The 22,714-nt window shown below is 37.5% G+C and overlaps 2 protein-coding genes across 3 annotated transcripts in view; both read left to right on the top strand.

Annotated features, from left to right (window-relative positions):
* ttc13 (tetratricopeptide repeat domain 13) overlaps nt 1-21,161 on the top strand; it is a 38,700-nt gene extending 17,539 nt beyond the window's left edge. The window contains exons 12-23 of one of the 2 annotated variants that reach the window (XM_023264387.3): nt 1,066-1,222; nt 2,490-2,620; nt 2,704-2,836; nt 3,635-3,727; nt 3,887-3,970; nt 4,386-4,470; nt 10,219-10,325; nt 10,538-10,673; nt 13,074-13,153; nt 13,499-13,577; nt 17,895-17,974; nt 18,046-21,161. In XM_023264387.3, coding sequence (XP_023120155.2) covers nt 1,066-1,222; nt 2,490-2,620; nt 2,704-2,836; nt 3,635-3,727; nt 3,887-3,970; nt 4,386-4,470; nt 10,219-10,325; nt 10,538-10,673; nt 13,074-13,153; nt 13,499-13,577; nt 17,895-17,974; nt 18,046-18,160 — 1,280 coding nt within the window. In that variant the 3' untranslated portion in view covers nt 18,161-21,161. Of the gene's footprint in view, nt 1-1,065; nt 1,223-2,489; nt 2,621-2,703; nt 2,837-3,634; nt 3,728-3,886; nt 3,971-4,385; nt 4,471-10,215; nt 10,326-10,537; nt 10,674-13,073; nt 13,154-13,498; nt 13,578-17,894; nt 17,975-18,045 lie in introns of both variants that reach the window. The other variant, XM_023264386.3, reaches the window with a different exon arrangement.
* LOC129350197 (uncharacterized) lies at nt 4,485-7,680 on the top strand. The gene has a single exon (XM_055015980.1). The coding sequence runs from the start codon at nt 6,079-6,081 to the stop codon at nt 7,537-7,539; it is 1,461 nt and encodes a 486-aa protein (XP_054871955.1). The 5' UTR covers nt 4,485-6,078; the 3' UTR covers nt 7,540-7,680.
* Nucleotides 21,162-22,714: the final 1,553 nt, after the last annotated feature.

Below are 22,714 nucleotides of genomic sequence, written 5' to 3'. Positions count from 1 at the left end.
ATACATACGTACTGTAAAGAGGAGTACTTTCTCTTTAATATATTGAGGTATTTCTAAAGGCAACAGCATTTAATAGAGCAATTGTTACAGTAGAAAAATCTGTATGCAGCGAAGGCCAGAGCAGCACGACCCGAATCTGAGAATAATCTTCATTCATTCCTCACATCGTCTTCCACATGGTTGTGCAATGGACGAGTATTTAATCTTACGTAACAAAGATTTTAATTAAATTCTTCCAACAGTGCTGTCCCCAAATATGTTAAAATTGCCGCGTTCTCAGGAGTATTTTCAATTTAATTCTGAAAGGCCATGATTTTCAATTGTGTTAATGAAGAATCTTTCTGTTGTAATGAGAGTGTGGGTTAAAGTAGGAACATACAATGCTAGGAACTGAAGTACAAATTTTAGGAAAATTAGGTTGCTGCTGGGCTGCACAGTGGCGTAGTGGTTAGCACTTTCGCCTTGCAGCAAGAAGGTCCCTGGTTCGCGTCCCGGCTTTCCCGGGATCTTTCTGCATGGAGTTTGCATGTTCTCCCTGTGCATGCGTGGGTTCTCTCCGGGTACTCCGGCTTCCTCCCACAGTCCAAAAATGTGCTGAGGTTAATTGATTATTCTAAATTGCCCGTAGGTGTGAATGTGAGAGTGCTTGTTTGTCTTTGTATGTGGCCCTGCGACAGACTGGCGACCTGTCCAGGGTGTCCCCTGCCTTCGCCCGAGTCAGCTGGGATAGGCTCCAGCCCCCCCCGCGACCCTAGTGAGGATTAAGCGGTGTATAGATAATGGATAATGGATGGATAGGTTGCTGCTCATGCCTGTTTAACTTAAGAAAACCTTCCTGTACATTCTGCTTTAATTACACAGGATTTTTCGTGAAATATAGGTTTCATAATTGCTTTTGCCTCGTTTTGTTTGTTTTTTTGTTGTTTTTTTATTGGATTTGTCTGTGTTAGGGTGTTGGACTCATTTTCTTCCTTTGCTTATGTTTAACTTTCTCTTGTTATCATGTACTCCAAATAACTGTGTAAAAAACTCCAAACCTTGTCATTTTACTTCGCTTTCTACCAGAATACTCTCGTTACTTGCACTCCCACCTGGATATCCCAGTAGCAGAGTACAATGTGGACCAGGATTTACCAGGGAACTTTAAGAATCACTGGGCCAAGAACCTGCCTTTTTTAATAGAAGACTATGAAGAACAGCCTGGCCTGCAACCACATATCAAGTATGTTTGATGGGTTCATGACACTTAATCCACAGCTGGAACTCTAACTGAAACCATAGCTATTAAATGTGATGATAAATATTTATTTCACTGTGATAATGTGTGTGTTATTCATCTTCCTATTCTTTTTTTTTTTTTTTAAATCCTCAGAGGCCGAAGCAGTTTTTGGATATTGTTTGCTCCTCAGATTTGTCCTCACCATGGCCTCATTTCTCACCGCATTATAAAGTCTGTGGAAACATCACAATCATGGCTAGTAGAGAGAACTAAAAAATGTATTTTGGGCAGTATGACATAGTTATAATGCCACAAATCCTTAATCATTTCTCTTGCAAAAGTTAAAAAAAAAAAAACTACAATCAACATGTACAACAGCCAACAGATGTTACTAAGACTGTAAAACAAAAAAATGGAATTGTACATGTTGTACTTACATTTTAAGTAGCTTCTATACTTGTCTCCTTTCTACTCAGCGTTACCACAGCCTGCAGTTCAGCCAAACAGTTACTGAGTCAGTTGTACAAAGGAGCACAAAATGCTTTTTCCAGAATCTAGTTCAAATGGTATACTTTGGTCAAATTTTAAATTGAGACATGTAGAAGTGTGATGTTGATGCAGCATTACGTTTTTATGCTTACATTTTCTTAATTTTTCTGACAAAACTGGACATCACGCCGCATTAGTTTAAAGACTTTTGGAAAGTTGAAAATCCAACATTTTTCTCTGTTTTTAGTTTTTAGCTCTGATAATTAGTGTAATGGTGGCTATTTTTTTCTTATTTCTTTCTCACACGCATCAGGCTCTTGGGGATCAGAGGGTTAACTGAAGTTTTTTTGTACTTTATCTTAGATCACACCAAAGATCCAATTGTAGTTATGGATTATGTATATTTCTATTTGAAATTTATTGACATTGTCTGAGACTTCACCTCATGTGTGCTATCATTGGGAAATCTTGGAAAATCAAGATCCATCAGCACTCTAATTTACTGAGCCACAGTTTGTAACAATTTTCATGTGCTCAAAGCTGAGGCAAACAGTGTTTTGTGATTGAAAGGTGACATCTACCATATTTTCTACATGGCCTGAATGTACCAGTGTTCTTCAAGCAGATGTTGTGCTTCTATCGGCAGATTGAAACTCATTTCTTCTGTTTCACAAAGGCATTTTAGAATGTTGACAGATAGCCACAGTATGGTTTAAAAAAATGCTTAATGAAGCTTTGACCAAGTTCATCCTCTGTGTCTCCCTGTATTTTTGGATTGCAGAGATGTTCTGCCACAGAACTTTGACAGCTACAACAGTGATGTTCAGAAGCTGATCTGCACAGCCGACCATTTGGGGGCGCTAATGCAATACGACACTCCTGGTTTCTTACCTAACAAGAGAATACACAGAGGTACCGCTTATAAATGCTGTGGTTCATCAAGATCATGTAAACATTACCAACAGCTGTAACAATATGAGTTGTCTGTTCTCTAGCCATGGGTTTGGCAACCCTGGAGGTGATGCAGGCCATGCATCGGACGTGGAGCAACTCCAAAGTGCGAGTCAATGGCAAGACAAGGCAAATGCAGTGGAGAGACATGTTCGACATAGCTGTCAAATGGAGAAGGTGAGGAATATGCCAGAAGTGTCACAAATACAAAAACGCATTATATTACAGATGTACCCAAATTGTCACAGATGAGGGTGTCAGTGTGATTTTGTAATTAATGGAGGCAACATTACACGTATGCCACAGATTTTCTGGCATTTAGAGGATAGAATCACTCAATCATTTCATTGGGAAAATGCAAAGAATTATTTATCAATAGAATACAGAGACTGCAGATATAATTTAGTGGCTCTTTATCAGTGGATTTCTGCAACGATCCAATCTTAGGTTTGGTTTGGCTAGATGAAAATACCAAACAAAATGCCCACAAATCTCATGCCAAGAGAAATAATGTGTTGCTCAGGAGCAGCTATCTTCAGAAAATAACACCGAAACTCAAGGGTTTAAAGGCATAAGACAGATGTCGACATATGATAGCCACCAGTTCCTCATGTTTCAACACAGTCTTGCATAACAAAATAAAGTCTAGACCAAAGCTAATATTCAGCTATATTTTCTGTACTTTTTACTATGTGAGAACCAGAAAAATTGAATTACACTGCAAAGAATGGAAAAGAGAAGGGAATCCCTCAAATCCGTAAACAAGTACCGTAATTACTTTGGTGCACTCGCCATGGTTTGTTACCAGTGTAAAATGAAACCAACTAAATACAGAAACATAACAAAATCAGCCTTTCCTCTCCAGAGGATCTTCAGATCAAATCAGACAAATCAAATTTCTATAAAGAGTATCTGCTGCGTGGCTGATTGGATTACTGTTTTGAAAAACTAAATAGGCTTTTCCTCTGCTCATAGGATCGCGGATCCAGACCAGCCAGTTCTGTGGTTAGACCAGATGCCTGCCAGAAGTCTCAGTCGAGGCTTCAACAATCACATCAATCTCATCAGGTAATAGTTTAATTCTACTTTTTGTACTCATGAGTCCACGGAGTGATTTGAGTTTCTATTTATTTAAATAACTTGTAGTATGACATTTTTTTTGTTTTAATTGACTGTAGCCTCACTTCTGAGAAGCTCTTTAAAATCTTTATTTTTCTTTTTCTTCAGGGGACAGATTATCAACATCAGATATTTGGCCTACTTTGACAACATCCTCGACTTCATCAAAGACAGAATACTAGTGTACCATGGGTAAATGACACCAAAGCTCCACTCAGTTGTTTTTTTGTGCATTGCATCACAAATTTACAATTACTTAATTTCTTTTAATTCTACATTCATTAAAAAAAGTGGTTTGGTTTAAAGAAATCTAAACACACAGATGATTACAGGGAATTTTACACATTTCTGGCTAGAACCAGCATGTCTTGCCAGATTGATGTGACAGCAGCTATGTTAATGTACTTGACTTCTCTATGCTGCCTACAGTGCAGAGTTATGTGATTTTTTTTCCTTCCAGACTTGATTCATTTAGCATAAGAGGGCTGAGTAGGTGTGTTGAGTAAATACAGTACAATCTTATTCAGATTCGAAAACATTACTTGTCCCCAGGGGGCAATTAAAATTAATTAAATTAATTAAAAATTAAAATTATTATCTGTCTCAGGGCGTACAACCCCAGAGGCCTCCTGGAGGTCCGCCAGGCTCTTGAAAATGTGAATAAAGTAGAAGATCTGCTTCCTATAATGAAGGTAAGAAGGAAATAAGAGAAATTATTTATACAGTGGAGATAAAACATTCTTTTCAATATATAAGCAATGTTATTGTGTTATTTTTGTTTTGTACGATCTACTTAGCTTTTTAGGTCTATGTGTTGTTCACAATCATAGTTTGAAAAGGACAGGTGATACAAATCCCCGATGCCCAGCACTCTTTAACACTGAAGAAACTGATGACCACAAAGCTTGAAATGACAGTTGCAAATAATGATCATCGTATGGCTGAAGTCTTAAATACAAAAGAAGCTTTCCTAAAGAACTGCTTATAGAATTGCAAGAAAATCAAATCAGATTCTGCGCTTGACTTCAGAAAACCTTAAGGACGATTTTGGAGACCCTGCAGTGGTGGTTCATGTTCTCCAACTGCACAAATATGAACTTCATGGAGAAGTCATCAGGAGAATATCATTCCTACATCCTCATCATAAAATTTCATCTAATGAAACCCGATGCATTTTGGGAATAATTCCTGAGTAATGAAGTTGAAATGGAACTTTTTAGCCATAATGAGCGAAAGTACACTACCATTCAAAAGTTTGAACGGTAAACTTTAAACTTTGATAATAGCTGTTACATATTAAAAATAAAAAGCCGTGTTATTTTCAAATAATTTATTTCCCTTTAAAAGACACATACAGTACTGTTCAAAAGTTTGAGGTCACTTAGAAATGTCCTTATTTTTGAAAGAAAAGCATTTTTTTCAATGAAGATAACATTAAATTAATCAGAAATACAGTGTAGACATTGTTAATGTGGTAAATGACTATTCTAGCTAGAAACGACTGATTTTTAATGGAATATCTACATAGGGGTACAGAGGCCCATTTCCAGCAACCATCACTCCTGTGTTCTAATGCTACATTGTCTTAGCTAATGATGTTGAAAGGCTAATTGATGATCAGAAAATCCTTGTGCATTATGTTAGCACATGAGTAAAAATGTGAGTTTTCATGGAAAACATGAAATTGTCTGGGTGACCCCAAACTTAGGAATGTTTGGGGTCACATTTCCACCTGTTCAACAAGGGGTTGGGTTGGTTCTGCTTTGAACTTCTGCCGGAGCCACTGCCATGTGCAACATTTCAATGGTAGATAGGAGAATGGACTCAGTTTCATAGCGGCAAATTTTGTAAGCAAACATCACAGTGTCCATAAAAAGCTAAGGAAGAAAAGAAGATGGCTTTTACAACAGGATTAGGATCCAAAGCTAAGGACTTTTTATGCCCCTCACAGTCACTGGCCTAAATGTCATTGAAAATTTGTGGATAGACCTCAAAAGCATCCAGGATGGCATAAGAATCTCACAAAAGAACAAGGTCTTTGTTGGAAGTTTAGGTGACAACTCCCCAAACAAGAATTGAAAGACTTGAGAATTGAGAGCTGCTACATAAGCTGTTTACAACCTGTGAGAGCTGCCAAAGGAGGTATTACTCAGTACTGGCCATGCAGTGTCCCCAAATCTTTGCTTCAAGCTTTTTTACTTTTTCTTATTTTGAAACTGCAAAAGATGGAAATAAAACTGTAATCTTGCTGCTCTGAACACTGAGTTCCTTCATGTTGCCCCTTTAGAGTTCAGACCAGGATGCAGAGTTGTAGTCTTCCACACCTCTCTGCAGTTTCCTCTCAGCTGTCACCCTCCAGTAAATCACTTAGCTTTATTGAGACTGTGTCTGTCCCCCGACCACCAAAATTCAATAAATTAAGCAAATCAAAACTAAACAAAAGACATAGTAACCATAAAAATCTAATTAAAATTAATACCACTATTTCAACTGAGCGAAGAAACAGGACAATTAAATGTGGTCTGTTAAATATTAGATCTCTCTCGTCTAAATCTCTGTTAGTAAATGATTTGATAACTGATAACCAGATTGATTTGTTCTGTTTGACTGAAACCTGGTTGCAGCAGGAAGAATATGTTAGTCTAAATGAATCAACTCCTACTTGTCATACTAACTGTCATGTTCCTCGAATCACAGGCCGAGGAGGAGGAGTGGCAGCAATTTACGTCTCTAGCTTAAAAATGAACCAGAGACCTAAACCTAGTTACAGTTCATTTGAAAATCTTACTCTCAGTCTCTCTCATCCAGATTTAAAAGCTCAGAAACCAGTTTTATTTGTTGTTGTATATCGTCCTCCTGCTCCTTACTCTGAGTTTTTATCTCAATTCTCAGACTTTTTATCTGATTTAGTGCTCAGCTCAGATAAAGTCATTATTGTGGGTGACTTCAACATTCATGTTGACGTGGACAGTGACAGCCTTACGACTGCTTTTAATTCAATATTAGACTCAATTGGGTTTTCTCAACATGTAAATAAACCAACTCATAGTTTTAATCATACCCTTGACCTCGTTCTGACTTATGGCATAGAAATCAAACAGTTAACAGTATTTCCCCGGAACCCTCTTCTTTCTGACCATTTTATGATAACATTTCAATTTACAACAATAGATTGTATAGGAGTTAAGAATAAATATCATTACAGTAGATGTCTGTCTCACAATTCGGTGACTAAATTTAAGGAAATAATACCCTCTCTATTTAGTCCAGCACCACTTACTGATATAATGGAAGGGAAATATTATAATTTTACCCCCACAGAAGTGGATTATATTGTTAATAATGCTGCAGCCTCACTGCGTACAACACTTGATAGTGTTGCACCTGTAAAAAAGAAAGTTCTATCTCAGAGAGGACCTGCTCCTTGGTATAATTCCCAGCTGCGGACTTTAAAGCAGGCGTCCCGAAAGCTGGAAAGGAAGTGGTACTCCACTAATTTAGAGGAAGTTTATGTAGCTTGGAAAAAAAGTCTAGTAATTTATAAAAAAGCTCTTCGTAATGCCAGGACAACATATTATTCATCTTTAATAGAGGAAAACAAGAACAACCCTAGGTTTCTCTTCAGCACTGTAGCCAGGCTGACAAAGAGTCAGAGCTCTGTTGAAACTTGTATTCCTTTAGCTTTGAGCAGTAACAACTTCATGAGCTTCTTTACAAATAAAATTATTACGATTAGAGAAAAAAAAAAAAAAAAAAATTAATCTGGCCCTTCCGGCAAATGTCACAGATGTATCATCGAGTACAGATACTTTAGAATTGGCTGTAAGACCAGATGGATATTTAGAATTTTTCACCCCCATACATCTCTCTGAACTCATTTCAATAGTTTCTACATCCAAACCATCAACATGTCTTTTAGATCCTATCCCAACTAGACTGTTCAAGGAGGCTTTACCTTTAATTAATTCCTCAATGTTAGATCTGATTAATCTCTCTCTAGTAACAGGTTATGTACCACAGGCTTTTAAGGTTGCTGTAATCAAACCTTTACTTAAAAAGCCCACTCTAGATCCAGATGTTTTAGCCAACTATAGACCAATTTCCAACCTCCCATTTCTCTCTAAAATTCTGGAAAGAACAGTTGCAAATCAATTATATGAACATTTACAAAGGAATAGCCTGTTTGAAGAGTTTCAGTCAGGCTTCAGAGTGCATCATAGCACAGAAACAGCTCTGGTGAAAGTTACTAATGACCTTCTCATAGCGTCAGATAATGGACTGGTCTCTATACTTATTTTATTGGACCTTAGTGCAGCATTCGATACAATCGACCACAAACTTTTATTACAGCGACTAGAACATTCTATTGGCATTAAAGGGACAGCACTGGACTGGTTTAAATCCTACTTATCAGACAGGTTCCAGTTTGTGCATGTCAACAATGACTCTTCTGAGCATACTAGGGTTAATCATGGAGTTCCTCAGGGTTCTGTCTTAGGACCAATACTGTTCACATTATACATGCTTCCCTTAGGCAACATTATTAGGAAGCACTGTATTAATTTCCATTGTTATGCTGACGACACTCAATTGTATTTATCTTTGAAGCCAAATGAAACTAATCAGCTAGCTAGACTGCAAGATTGTCTTAAGGACATAAAGACCTGGATGACCTATAATTTCTTACTACTAAATTCAGACAAGACTGAAGTCATTGTATTTGGCCCCAAACATCTTAGAGAATTGCTTTCAAAGCATATAGTTACTCTGGATGGCATTACATTGGCCTCCAGTACTACTGTGAGGAACCTCGGTGTTATCTTTGACCAGGACATGTCCTTTAACTCGCACATAAAACAAATCTGTAGGACTTCCTTTTTCCACCTGAGAAATATTGTGAAAATCAGGAACATCCTGTCTCAGAGTGATGCAGAAAAACTAGTCCATGCATTTGTTACTTCTAGGCTTGACTACTGTAATTCCTTATTATCAGGTTGTCCCAATAGCTCTCTGAAACATCTACAGCTGATCCAAAACGCTGCAGCCAGAGTACTGACGGGAGTTAGCAAGAGAGATCATATTTCTCCTATATTGGTTTCTCTTCATTGGCTCCCTGTTAAATCTAGAATAGAATTCAAAATCCTTCTTCTGACATATAAAGCTCTTAACAACCAATCTCCATCATATCTTAAAGATCTGATAGTACCATATTATCCTAGCAGAACTCTTCGCTCTCAGACTGCAGGCTTACTTGTTGTTCCTCGAATCTCTAAAAGTAGAATGGGAGGCAGAGCCTTTAGTTATCAGGCACCTCTCCTGTGGAACCAGCTCCCAGTTTGGGTTCGGGAGGCGGACACCCTCTCTACTTTTAAGACCAGGCTTAAAACCTTCCTTTTCGACAAAGCTTATAGTTAGGGCTGACTGGGTGACCCTGACGGGGTGAGCTGGTGTTTTCATTTGCACAACTGACTTCCCCTCTTGACGTCCCTTTAGTTTGCCCCTAGTTATGCTGCTATAGGCCTAGGCTGCTGGGGAACCTCTCTGGATGCACTGAGCCCTTCTCTAACTACCTATGTATTTACTATATATACCATTATTGCATTACATTCACTCTGTTTCTTTCTGTGTCCTTTCTCCGAGTGTCCCTGGTCCCAGAGCTGGATGCTGGATGCTTCAGATGTGTGGCTGTGTTTTATGGTCCTTGTGTCCCACCCCCCCACCTCTCTATCTCTACCCCTCTATCTGTATCCCTCTATCTCTACCTCTACCCCTCTATCTCTACCTCTCTACTTCTTCTGTCCCTCTCAACCCGCCCGGCCAGCAGGCAGATGGGTCCCCCCACATTAGAGCCGGGTTCTGCTCGAGGTTTTTTTCCCTGTTAAAAGGGTGTTTTCCTTGCCACTGTCGCCTTTTGGCTTGCTCTGGGGGTCAGGCATATGGGTTCTGTAAAGCGTCTCGAGACAATTTGACTGTAATTGGCGCTATATAAATAAAATTGAATTGAATTTATGTTGATCATAGGTAGTTTGTGACTCGACTGTAAGACTGAGTCACTGCAGTTTGGTGTTCTATTACAGCTTCAATAAATTTCATGTACCAACTGAGTGCTGCATATTTTAGTGACATTTCTAATGCTAGTTTAGCCCTTTTTCACTGTTAGGCTTAATAGAGACAATAGTGAATTTCAAAATGTCTTTTTGGCTTTATTGGTGCTGCTACTTTCTGGTAATAGTATTCACTTTTTTGGATAAATTGCAGTGCTCTGTCTGTTTCCTGCTGTCTCACAGTGTTATCCCATCTCATTTTCTAAGCAAGTTGGAGACACTGTTGAAGCAGCACAACACAATTTTTTTTTTTTTGTTCTTGTCGTCTTGTAGCTGTTCAGCAGTGAAAACCCAGCATGGTTGTTTGTGTGTTTGTGTGTTTATTTTCTGAAGCAGTTCAACAGTAAAACCAGAGATGGCTTCACGGTCAATTCCAAGGTGCCGAGCATGAAGGATCTTGGGAAAGAGTACGATGGTTTTACCATCACCATCACAGGAGACAGGTACAAACTGGCTTCTTGTCTGGTGTGAAATTTTTAAACGATGATCTTGCATGCATGCAATATGTTTAGTCATTTTAAATCTTATTATTACAGCAAACAGAATTTTTATTGCAGCCTGTTTGTTGTGCAGGAAATTAGATTATAGTGACAGAAGCAGGCGAAAAGAGTGCTGTTTTCTTTAATGTTTGCCTTTGAACTGTTCTGTATTTTAGGGTGGGAAACATGTTATTCTCAGTAGAGACCCAGACGACAGAAGAGCGGACACAGCAGTACCAGTCAGAGATAGAATCCATCTATAAAGACCTCACCGCCAAAGGAAAGACATTAATGCTGTCCACTGAGTTAGGGGTAAGATTTATCTCTGCAAGATTTTTCATGACACAACTTCCATAGATAATAAATGTAAATTATCTTGAGCAGAAAACCTTTTCCAGGGTGTCGTTTTCAACATTTTAAACAGCAGACTTATATTATCTTGATCTGAGGAAGTATCTAAACTTCTGCAAATAAAATGTGATAAATAGTTGCTGAACTACAAAAGAAATCAGTCAGTTAACTCATAGATCCGTCAAAAATATACATGAATGTCTCTGTTGATATTGAACACCTTTGTAAATTGAATTTATTTGGGATTCGGGTCAAAAACAAGACATGTTTTCCTTATCTTTTTTCTTATCGAGTGAACTGAATACATGTTAAACTACTCTGCCACGAACTGGGTCACTGCAGCAGAAAATGAGGGGAAAAATGTCAAGAAACAAAGAATCAACAGAAAGAGCAAGGAATATGGATTTACAATAACACCTTTCAAAAACATGCTATTTCAAAGAGTGTTACAAAGATCCTATCCCTAAGCCAAAGCAATATAAAAATCATATCTGCAAGATTTTAAAAAGCAAAAAAAAAATTAAGTTATAATAGAAATGGAAGATGTTGAACTGGGCTCAGCAGCTATGGTTTTAAAGTCTTTCTTATTGTTGATTTAACCCCTAAAAGCTTACCTCTGTGTATCAAAGTTACATATTCAGATTTTTTTCCCCATGAAAATTAACCCCTCTTCCCTTTAAACAGTTAAGATATAAAGACCAATTCATGCTTTCTGTGTCCACATGTCAAGGGTATGTGTGGTGTAAATATCGTCATCCACCTAAGTCCACGAGTGTCTGCACAGACTCTCCTACAGATGTCTGTGCATCTTAAAATTTGTGACTGCGTGTAGTGTCCACGCTGACTGAGCCAGGAAAACAAATGCTGCTTAAAACAAACGCTTGTCTTGAGGAGGGACTGGTGGGAAATGCTCCCTCATCCACACTTTTATACATCATCATTAGAAGAGTTTTAATTCAGATACTCTTTGCCCAACTTTGGAGATGTTTTGTTTTGTACATGCTTTCTATCGATGCCACTCAAACCCAGGAGAGTTTTAAATTCTCTTTAAATCAACCCACTGTGCTTGTCACAGCTCAGGAACAGTCACATTGACGTGTTGCCACAGCTCAATCAGTAACCAGCTGCTATATCCTGTAAATAGTGCAAAGCTACAGCTTTTCAGAACATCCACCTGAACTGTTTATGTCTTTCTATGTTCAGTATGAGGCACAATGCTACCATTGGCAGTATCATTTAAGCCACATGTGTCCATATCAGTGTGAACTGGATTTCACTGTGCAACTTCGCTTCTTCTTGAATGTGTGGATCTATGAAGTCTTTGCCTTTCTTTACCTTAACCTTCTCACTCACTGCAGCTTGAGCACACCTGCTCACCTATGACTCTATCCAGACATTGTGTAGTTACTCTACACTACACAATGGCAAGTTGTAATAATTCAGTCACTCATGTTGAACAGGAACTGATTCTGAAGAATGGTGATACAGAAAGGCTATCCTACAAGATGGCAGGATTAGTTGCTTAGGTTTGTTAGAGATGAAACCCTGGAAGTCTGAATATGTGTTTTTGACATTGTCATCAATACTCTGCAGTTTCAAGGTAGAAATGCTTAACCATGGCATTAACTGCCTGATTTGCTCATAATATGCCTTGTAACATATAGAAACACCATATGGACATGCTATCAAGGTATAGAAACATAACTTTCAGTGAGAATGCAGTTACCCAGTTTTCAACATTTGACAACAATACACAATACAACAATTTGCAATTGTGATTCCCTCCTGTCTTCTTCTCTCATCTTGTCCGCCCTCCTTCCTTCTCTCTGTAGAAATATCACATATTTCAATTTTTTAGGAAGTAAGGTAGTGGAGTCGATTTCATCCTCTGGGGAATATCACAGTAACCTCACCCTAAGATCACTTGAGATTGTTGGTTTTCGAAGTACAGTGAGTAACAGACTTGAGAGAAATATTATCAAACCATTAAAGAAGCATTTTGTCTTAATTAAAGGTCCGTGCTGGCAGCTGGCCTTTACTTTGTCTGTCTTGCTGTTCTGCTCTCTGTTTTTGTTTCTTAATTTATCCGGATAAGTCATCGATGCCCCTGTTGTTGTCACAACTAGACAAAGTCTTCTCTCTGCTCAGAAACATATACCTGGAACAATATCAACATTTCTCTTGTGTTTTGGCTCTTTGTTCTTTGTATTATAATTGCAGTCCTCTCAGCTTTCACCCTGTCAAGATAACTTGTAACTGATGATGGGACACAGGAAAATGGAGGTCATATTTGCTGAAAGCCTTTATTTGGGCCAGCTAATGGCTGTACAGTTGACTCTGTAATAACCTTTGTTCTTTCAGGATGCGGATGCAGTGTGTAACCTGGTACTGTCCTTGGTTTATTACTTCTGCAACCTCATGCCTCTTTCCAGAGGATCCAGGTAATTTCAAAGTCAGCTTGTGGGTGCACTGTTGAAGTTGAACGAAATCCCCCTCGTGTAAAAATGTTTGAAACTGTTAAAGCTGTTAGCATCAAGACACTGATACACAAACAGCATGAAGAATGTTACTGGAAAAGATGCCTCAGTTTGACAACATTATGAGACATTTAGGGAATGTCATCCTGAACTCTGTGGATTTCAGATAATAAATGTCAAATATGTTTTATATATTACTGAAGTGTCCAGCTAGTGAAGAGAAACTCTGCAAGTTTTAGCACTCTAAATGTCCTAGTTGTTTATCGTGATACTAGTGTATGAGGGCCTCCATGATTTTCTCCTCTTCAGTGTGGTGGCCTACTCAGTGGTGATGGGGGCATTGATGGCCAGTGGGAAAGAGGTCATCGGTAGGATCCCGAAAGGAAAGGTAAGTAAATGTGATTGCTTTGTTACTGGTTTTGACAGCTAAAACATTATTTAAATTAAGGTATAGAAATATTATTGGCAAAATCAACTCAAGTATTCTGTGTGGATTCTCACTTATCCAGGTCCTGGTAATTCTTAGTGTGTCAGTAGAAGGCAACTGCACTTCTTTTTGGTTCTTTTCCTCTTTTGGGAGACATCAAAGAAAATAAACTGCCTTTTTTGGACTGTGCTGTGCAAATTACGGAGGATAATCCTCAACGTTGAAGTTTATTACAAAGCAACACACATAGACCTGCTCTATGACTCCCACCACCCACTGGAACATAAACTGAGGATTATCAGAACTGAACAGCAGCTGAGAAGGTTTATACTGGGACAGAGGGAAAAGAAAAGAAATACATATATATTAAGAACACACTTAAATCCTGTGGCTATGCCAACTGGGTCTTCATGAAGTAAATGGAGAAATCTGAAATAAAGAGCACAAGATCAAACAGAGAAGAAAGAAAAACCTGACAACATTGTATGAAGCTTGTGTGTCTGAGAAACTTAGAATGTTCTCCAAACACAACATCCACTGAGACGACACTACAGGCCAAAAGTTTGGAAGCAAGGTCAGGTTTGTACAAAAACAGATCATAGTTTTATTGGTATACTTTGCAGCAAAATAAACATGAATATTGTGTAGAGATACTGAGCAGAATTCATTGTTTTAATAATTTTCAGGTATTTCCATCTGATTCTTGTTTCTTTACTCAGCTGTTTCTTTCTCTAAAGATATGGACACAGTTGAGATTTATTTGGGTTTTTGTATACAAACTCTCAAAAGCCAAAGAGCTAAAGTGAATAATGCAAACTGTGATTTTTTTTCTTTACTTTTGTACTGAAGTTGTGACTCTTGTAAATTTCCTCAACCTTAAAACTAAGCACTTCTACTCTTTTGTTAACATTTACTCAGCCATTTTCTGATAACTTTAATGTATACCTAAAGGTAAATTGAGGAAAATGGTGCATATCAATGAAAGCAGTCTGATCATATGGTAAATGCATCCCAAATCCATAGAATTCATACTGGTTTTTATTATTTTTTACCTTTTTAAGAAAGACTATGTGAACAGAAACTTGAAGTTGCTCCCAAATGTATGACCTGTATTGGCCTTGCCTTCAAACTTTTGGCCTGCAGTGTAACAACTGATTCCCCCTAAGGATAAAACACCCACATACAAGCTGAGCAACATTATGTATGCAGTCCAGTGCAACAAGAAATACATAAATCCATATATTATATTTTACTGTTGTAACTGCACAATGTGGAAGACATGTTTTGCTATTTTATATTAGGCTGCAAATATAATTTATTTAATATTATTGAATCTTCTAATTATTTGACTGTATGGTTTTGAAAGAAATCAGGAAGAAAGAAACGCTGAGACAATCACCCAGTAGCCAGTGTTTGTTTTGCCTCCAACTCAGAATGATTCAAAGTATTTCAAGGAACAGCAGCAAATCGTCACACATTTTACAAGCTGGAATGATGGAATGTGTCATGAAAAATGTCATTGATAAATCAAGTCAAGTCCTATTATTTGCTAGCACATATAAAAACAATGGACCTGGACCAATGGACTCTACAGCTAATCGTAAATGATTAATCAACACAAGTTAAAGCAAATATCAAAAGTCAGTCTGGTTTAAAAGCCAAAGATAAAATGAGGATTTTAAAGAGGTTTTAAAAAATTTAGGAACAGCTACTGCAAAGGCTTTGATCTCATCTATGCTTTAATCTGCACCTTGAGACAACAAGGAGCCTCTGGTCAACAGACCTCAATGATCTTGTGGGAGGTTACAAAGTTAAAAGATCAGTGAATTTCCCTTGAGATTAATAAATTTTCTATCTATCTAGGTGTGGAGGTTCTTATCCAAACACAACAAACAGTAAAATCATCAAATCACTTGCGATTTTAACTGGGTGCCAATGCGGAGATGCCAGTTTAGGTCAAATGTGATGTTCCATGTGTGAGCCTGCTGAGTAGTCTGACTCGCCAGATGTCGACCACACATTCCAAGTGGCATTGTTTTATCCTTCCGCTATATGTGTTACTATTGTTAAAATCCTTTCCATTATGGCAAACAACACCAACCTCTCACTGAAAATGGCAAGTTTTTACCACAGATGTGCATCATGCAATAAGGCAGGCATGCTTTTGGTAAATTATCCAGTTTAATAAGTGATCACCTCCCTGTGTGCAACTGTTCTGTCAAAGTAATTCCCCTGACATTATTTTGCAGGACATCAGTAGAGCATGAAGGGTAGTTGTCATTGTTTTGGTGCAGCATTTTGTAACCATTTTTGTCTAAATAATGTACAAGCCAGCCACTGTCTCCATTCAGACAGACTCATTGTTCCTGAAACTGAGTCGCAGTGTGGAGGAACCAAAGCAGCACAGAAACCTGATCAAGTGTCAGAAAACTGAAATCTAGACAAGTTCAGCTGAGGTCACTCTTCTTCCAGCAAGGAAGCTTAAGGACTGTCTGGAGAATTCTGGACCTTAATGAATGACTAAAACTTTTGACTTGGATGCAACAAGAGAACATAGATTTAAGAGATTGTTGCATTTTTACAGCACAATAGAATGCATCTCATTAAAAACATTCTGCTTGATTATATTTAAGAACCATAGTATTACACACAAATAGTTCTTAGTGTGGACAGGAGTTGTCTATCAGAGTTCCAAACATTTTTTCATATGATTCAATTCGACATTTTTAAAAGCAGGAAGAAAATGTTCAAATTCAAGAAAATAAAGAACATGGGGGCCCTGAGTTGATGTAAACTAGAAGCCAACAGTGAGGTTCAACCATGGAAAAACTGTTTTTTAAAGCAGGGTCAAACTAGTATTAATCAAAATTCGTTTTGAAGTTGTGTATGTATGCAAATATATTTTTTCCCCTTTCAAGGCCCCTTCCAATGCAAATCAAGTTTTTTACCTTGTTAACATGTAAATTTGCAGTCTGACTCACCAAATATAGACATTTAATGTGGTTTATATAACTGAAAGCAGAACAGAAGATAGATTTTTGGTTCAGGCAGGTAAAAACCCTGCAGCAGTAATGAAGATGATAAAAGTAAAGCATGTGAAAATGTTTGAAGTTTAAGAGAAACAATTTTTTGAAATATTTCTAAGATGATAAAAACATGATTGTAAAAGACTTGTGGTGTGCTGCTCAAAAGTTATGTTGCTTTCAAACCACATGCTGAGCTGAGCTTCTTTGCAGCAGGCTTCAAATGATCCAAAAAATGCCAGAGCCTGTTTTGTCATTTTCTGCAACCAGAGTGTGGCTGAATAATATTTTTTTGATGAATTTTTAGCAATAGAAATGCAGCCGTTAAGAGAACTCGGTGTACTAGGCTTGACTGACGTATCAGACAGGTACATCTGTCTGTCATCAGTATAGAAATGAAAAGAGATAGAGTGTTTATGAAAAATTTGTCCAAGCAGAAGCATGTTTACCAGAAAATAAAATTTGTCTTCGCTGGTATTTATCTGGCTATCTTCATTTATGATTAACTGAACGTGCTGTTGTTAAAACAAGAACAACTGTAACTGATTGTTTTTTATTGGGTGTTACATGGCCTTGTTTATGCCGTTATCTGCATTATCAGAAAGTGTTGAAAGGTTTTTAGGGGAGCTATTAATCTTTTAGAGCATTGATTGCAGTGCCAAATATAATTTAATTATGTGGCAGGGTGGGATTTGGCCCACTAGCATCCATCCTGTTGGAGGAGTAACTGCTGCCAAAAAGACATTTTCAAGATTAAAGGATCACTTTATTGTCTCCCTTGGGAGAAACTTGTTTTAGACAATGGCAAAAGCGAGCTGCACAGCAACACATAAAACTGGACACATGCTACTGAAAACACATAAAATATGTAACACATATTAAATTAAATATGAAGAAAAAATCTAAAATACACACATAACCCCATACATACATAAATACATCCAACAACATTTGGCTACCTACTTTTGGTAGCTGCACCTAACTGCTCATTAATGAACTTATAGAAGCTTTCTCCAGTAAATTGGTAATTGAGTTGCTGGCAAGTGTGAAGTCAGATATAAATATTGATTAACATCAAGATGAGTAGGAACTTGCAGCAACAGAAAGCTGGCTTCCTGTTATTTTTGCGGCACAGTGCCAACTGTCTGTTAAGTTATGTGTTGTTGTTTTACAAGTGTGTTTTTATTTTCTGCTCCCAGGCAGTAGTTCGTCTTCAGTATCTCTCTTCTAATCTGTTTGTTCGATATCATTAAAGCTGGTGGATTTTGAAGCCATGACCACGCCCAGTCCCGACAGCTTCAGTAAAACAGCAAAGAACTGGATGAATCTCAAGAGGTATGACAGAGCATTTTAGTTTTCCTCTGCTTTACAGAGAACCTTGTCTGACATGTCTTCTTCCTCCTCAGTTTACCAAGTTGGTACCAGAGTCTGCCATCTGTAGCAGAGACCTTCCCATCTACCAGAACGATGATCGAGGTCCTTAATACAGACTCCTCTTCACATTGTCCAAAGAAGTCTTAGCACAACTTCTACACAGCAGAGAAGTCTGTTTGATGAAAGTCTTAATAATAGAGCTTCTACAATGGGCAGAAAAAAGGGACTGTCTTCTTCTACAATCCAAACAACACTGAACTGAGATCTTCAAAAGGATGTTGCCACAAGTTTTTTGAAATTTTAATACCGAATTAGTGACTCTTTGGCACTTTGGGAAGCAGGTAGTGTCTGTTTTCTTTGATCACAGATGGATATGAAAGGATATTAATGCACATTCAAGACATATTTTCTTCTATGAAGTGCTGATATTTATTTGGTTTACCAAAAGCCACCATTTATCTTACTTTAGTGTCCAAATGCTGCTTTGTGTGCTCTGTCATCTCCCCTTAAACACCCTCACACATCACAATTACAGCCATCCATAAAAATGTAATTTCTCCCATTGTTTATACTGGAGGCTACTGTTGTCTGAGCACCATAATTTGGCCTTGTACACAAAGCAACAAAGGTTAATGTACCTGAGAACCACAACCGATTAGTAAAGGAGCAAAATACATGGAGAAAGGTCAAGTTACTGACTGTACATTAACATGCCGATGCCTGTGTGCTACCTCTCTGTAGTGGTTGAAGCACCAGATAAATGCTGCTGTCATTAATCAGCCAGTTACATAAAGGGGGATACAGGGTTCAACAGCAGCCTGACATTTTAATTTTCCTGTAAAAAGCATCTTGAGCCCAGAGAACAATTAATTATTGAACTAAAATGCAAGTGCATATGGCAGCACTGTCTTTGTTTAGTTTCCACACTCCAGCTGTTTGGGGAGATGACAGAGAACACTGAAAGCAGGATGTCATCGGTTGTTTGGGATGCAGAAGTGAATCTGTCCACCTTCGCTCTTTCTCTGCTTTATAGGCCTCAAGTTGAAAACACCTAAAGCACAAAACCCATCTGTCCACCCATCAGCATGAACAATCTTATGTTGCACAGTCATGCCTAAAATCTCTAGCTTTAGATTACTTAGAATGTGAAATAGTGTGTTCTAAATGGCACTGTCTGGTATCTAAACGGCTTTTATTTAAAGATTGTAATTAGTACTTTAAACTTTTCTTTGAACCACTGCTGTGCACACACAGTCTAGCCTATCAGCAGAGAAATAGTCTGGGGAATTATTCAGATACAGACAAAACCTTCAGGGCTATTGAATTCCACTTGGGATACTTGAAGCAGTCTCTTTTATTTAGTTTGTTGTTTCTTTCATTTGATATAAAACCCTGCATTCTTTTAATGTGACCAATAATTCGTTGGTATAAAAATGGGTTGATTGCTGAACTAACACAAGAGTCAGAGGTGTTAGAGAACTGTCATGGGGAATATATGTTGCTGTTTGCATCATAAAGTCTCAGTGTTAGGCCAAAAAAGGTTAGCCACTTAGTTTGTTATGATTTTAGCACTTTTTGACCATTTTAAATTGAATTTACAGTAAATACACATTTGGACTTTTTTGGAAAATTGAAAAATTTTCTTTGATGTTTTATAGTTTTTAATTCTCCTTACAGATTCTTTACAATTACAAGTTGACACAGTAAAAAAAAAGCCAAAGAAAACATTCAAATAATGAATGCAAAATGAATATTCTTGTGTAAAATTTTCTTGCAGTTTCAAAAATAATTGATTAATCTTAAAATAAACACAGATAGATGAATCCATATTTAACACAATCATTAGTTATTGGACTTGCTTCATGTCCTCCAGATGATAAATGGAGGTGGAAAATAAGCTGCATTCAGTTTTCTTGCCAAAAATCCCTGAGGCAGTACAAATTTTAAAGGTTATTTCATTAACCTTGTTTTTTGTAAAAATCCAAGCCAGAGTTTCTCTCAGAAGAAGCTACAAATTCAAACTCATGATTGTCCTCCAACATCTCCGACTATTGGGTCTTTGAGGATTATTTACAGACGGAGGGAAAAGCACCACATACTCTCATTTCCTTAGCTGTCCTTCCTTAAGCTTGCAGTGAAAGCCTCACATTTGTTTGGACTTAATATTATCTCATAGAATAGATTTGCTTGTACGAGCTGGTCTTTGTGACGCCTCAGAGCAATAGTTTGGGACAGAAGAGCTCATGTCTCTCCAGATGTCCTCGTGATGTAATAGTGTGCGTACTCTGTTCCTTAAACATATGACAGAGTCTTACCATGCTTACTGGTACGTGGAGAAACCCTTAGTGGTAAAAACATGAATCTTTAACTATAAATTTAGTTTCGTCTGAATAAATATTGCTATAAATTTGTTACCAATTGATTTCAGAGGTCGACAACGTTGAAAACTGGTTACACAACATGAATGTTAGTTGACATTTTCATGGAGACGTAACACGCGCCGATACAAATCATAAAGCTGCCGATGTCATGTCATGTTTTCCAGAACTCAAAATAATTTAGTCTTCTGCAAAAGGAGTTATTTGGTGAGTTTGAATTGGATGTGATGTTTACATGCAGCAGCCTAGAGTAACAGAATACTCTGATAATTAGGCTGCAGTGTTGTTGTATGCAGCAGCTGCCTGAGGTTTTATTGACTCATCAATGTGGGTTCAAGCACAAGGAGGATAAAAGGCCAGCGATAAATCACCCGGCTTGATGTGAAAGTATTTTAGAGGCCTTTAATTCTTACTGTATCATCTTGTTTTGCCAATCCTGCAGTAGTCCGTCATTGAACGCCTAGTTTCCTAATTTTGTGAAGCAGTTCGATCATTTCTACAACGTAAGAACAAGCCGATGTCTTGAGTATCCTATCTAATTAATTTCCTGCTTTACAGTTGGGTCCCTCACACCTTTGCTTTGGGTCACCTTTTTTCATATCAGTGATGATGTTGACTAAACTAATTTTCTTCTCAGTCCCAGTCATTAAGTGCTACAATGGGCTTTGGAGTGAGGAGTGCACAACCTATCTTACATCTTAAAACTTGAAGGAGGGAATTTTTTATTGAATGAATGTTCAGCAGTCAATAAAACTGGTTAACAATTTTAACAGGCTCTGATGTTTTGTCCTGAAGTTACAGAATCCCACATCTGAGGAAAGAAAAACATCAACAGTTAGGTGGGATAAAATCAAAAGTAGTCATGTGTTGGCTATGGTTGAACAACTGATCAAATTATCACTTACTGAAATCACAGTATGGTATGGCTAACTACAAAATCCAAAGTTTAATGTTTTTACAAAGGTAAAGTGTGCAATGAAAATCATATATTCCAGACATGGGAAGACAAGGGAGCTTGTGCTTGGTACAGACTGCAGTAAAACATAACGGGGCAAAAGGACAGTACAAGGTTTTGTTACTGATGAATGCTACAATGCAATGTTAAAAGGGCTATTGTAGGACTCCTAATGGCTAAGTTTTCAGACTTTTCAATGACACTGGTTTGCCACAATTACAAAAAGAACTGCAAACCAATAAACCATTGGGTAGTTGTGACTAAACTTGTATCTGAGCTGGGGGTTTAAAAAGAAGTGCCGCATACTGGATATATACTCAGGATTTAATTAACATGAGGTCAGGAATGTTAATATCACACCACCTCCCCTTGATGCTATTTTAACTCATAATTTGAACTCAACAAATATGTTTTAATTTATTTATAAAAATGTACAACTTAATCTTTTTCATTTTTGTTTGGTAGAAATGGGCTTCCACAGAAAATACACTGTCCCTGCTTGAGTTCATATTATCTTATGCACTACAGGTATTTTCAGCTACTGTAAGCACTTATGCTTAAGTTCAGTTGAGTTGAAAGTGAACATTAAATTCATGAAGTGTTAAATTTAATTAAACACTGAGTATATCCGATGTACTTCGTCACTGCACAGATTCAGTGTTTGTGGCTGAACCAGTAAGGTACTTGCTTTGTTGTGCATTAATGTTACTTTCAATGAATTTCTGAAGCTCCTCTTGGATTTCATCAGACATTTCGGGTTACTAACTAAGCACACCAGTCCTGTCTGTTTATCTTCGATTCTGTCGAAATCTTCCATCAGAAAACAAATTTTAACCAGTTGAACGTGCACCAACACTGCTCATATTTGTCATGTTCCAAAAGAACGTCATCAATGACTTGGTATGTTTATTAACAAAGACGGTGACATTTCTTGCTTGCACTTAAGGTTGCAATCACCGCCACTGCCCGTCAGCCACAATTATCAAAACCTCTACTGAAAAATTAACTAAGCTGTAAAGCCAAGATGCCACATTATTGAATATTTCCTACAGTTGTGAACAAGTGTACATATGCTTGTAAAGACCATGTATATCATGGCAGTCTTCTATTTACAGTAACTCTAGTGTTCCTTAATTTTCTATAATGGAATCATTAAAACATGTTTTTCTCACACAAAAAAAAACTATCATGCATTTTGGTTCTTTTATAGACTGTTATAGGTCTTCTGGAAATATGACAAAATCTGTTGGGCCAAAAATGTACATACATGAATTAGTTTTGGTGATGTAGACAGTTGTGTTATTCATGTTTTTTTATATATATATATATATATATATATATATATATATATATATATATATATATATA

This window comes from Amphiprion ocellaris, chromosome 12 (assembly GCF_022539595.1).
Source record: "Amphiprion ocellaris isolate individual 3 ecotype Okinawa chromosome 12, ASM2253959v1, whole genome shotgun sequence".
Lineage (NCBI taxonomy): Eukaryota > Metazoa > Chordata > Actinopteri > Pomacentridae > Amphiprion > Amphiprion ocellaris.
The sequence above is the reverse complement of the archived record's forward strand: the minus strand, read 5'-3'. Positions and strand labels throughout refer to the sequence as shown.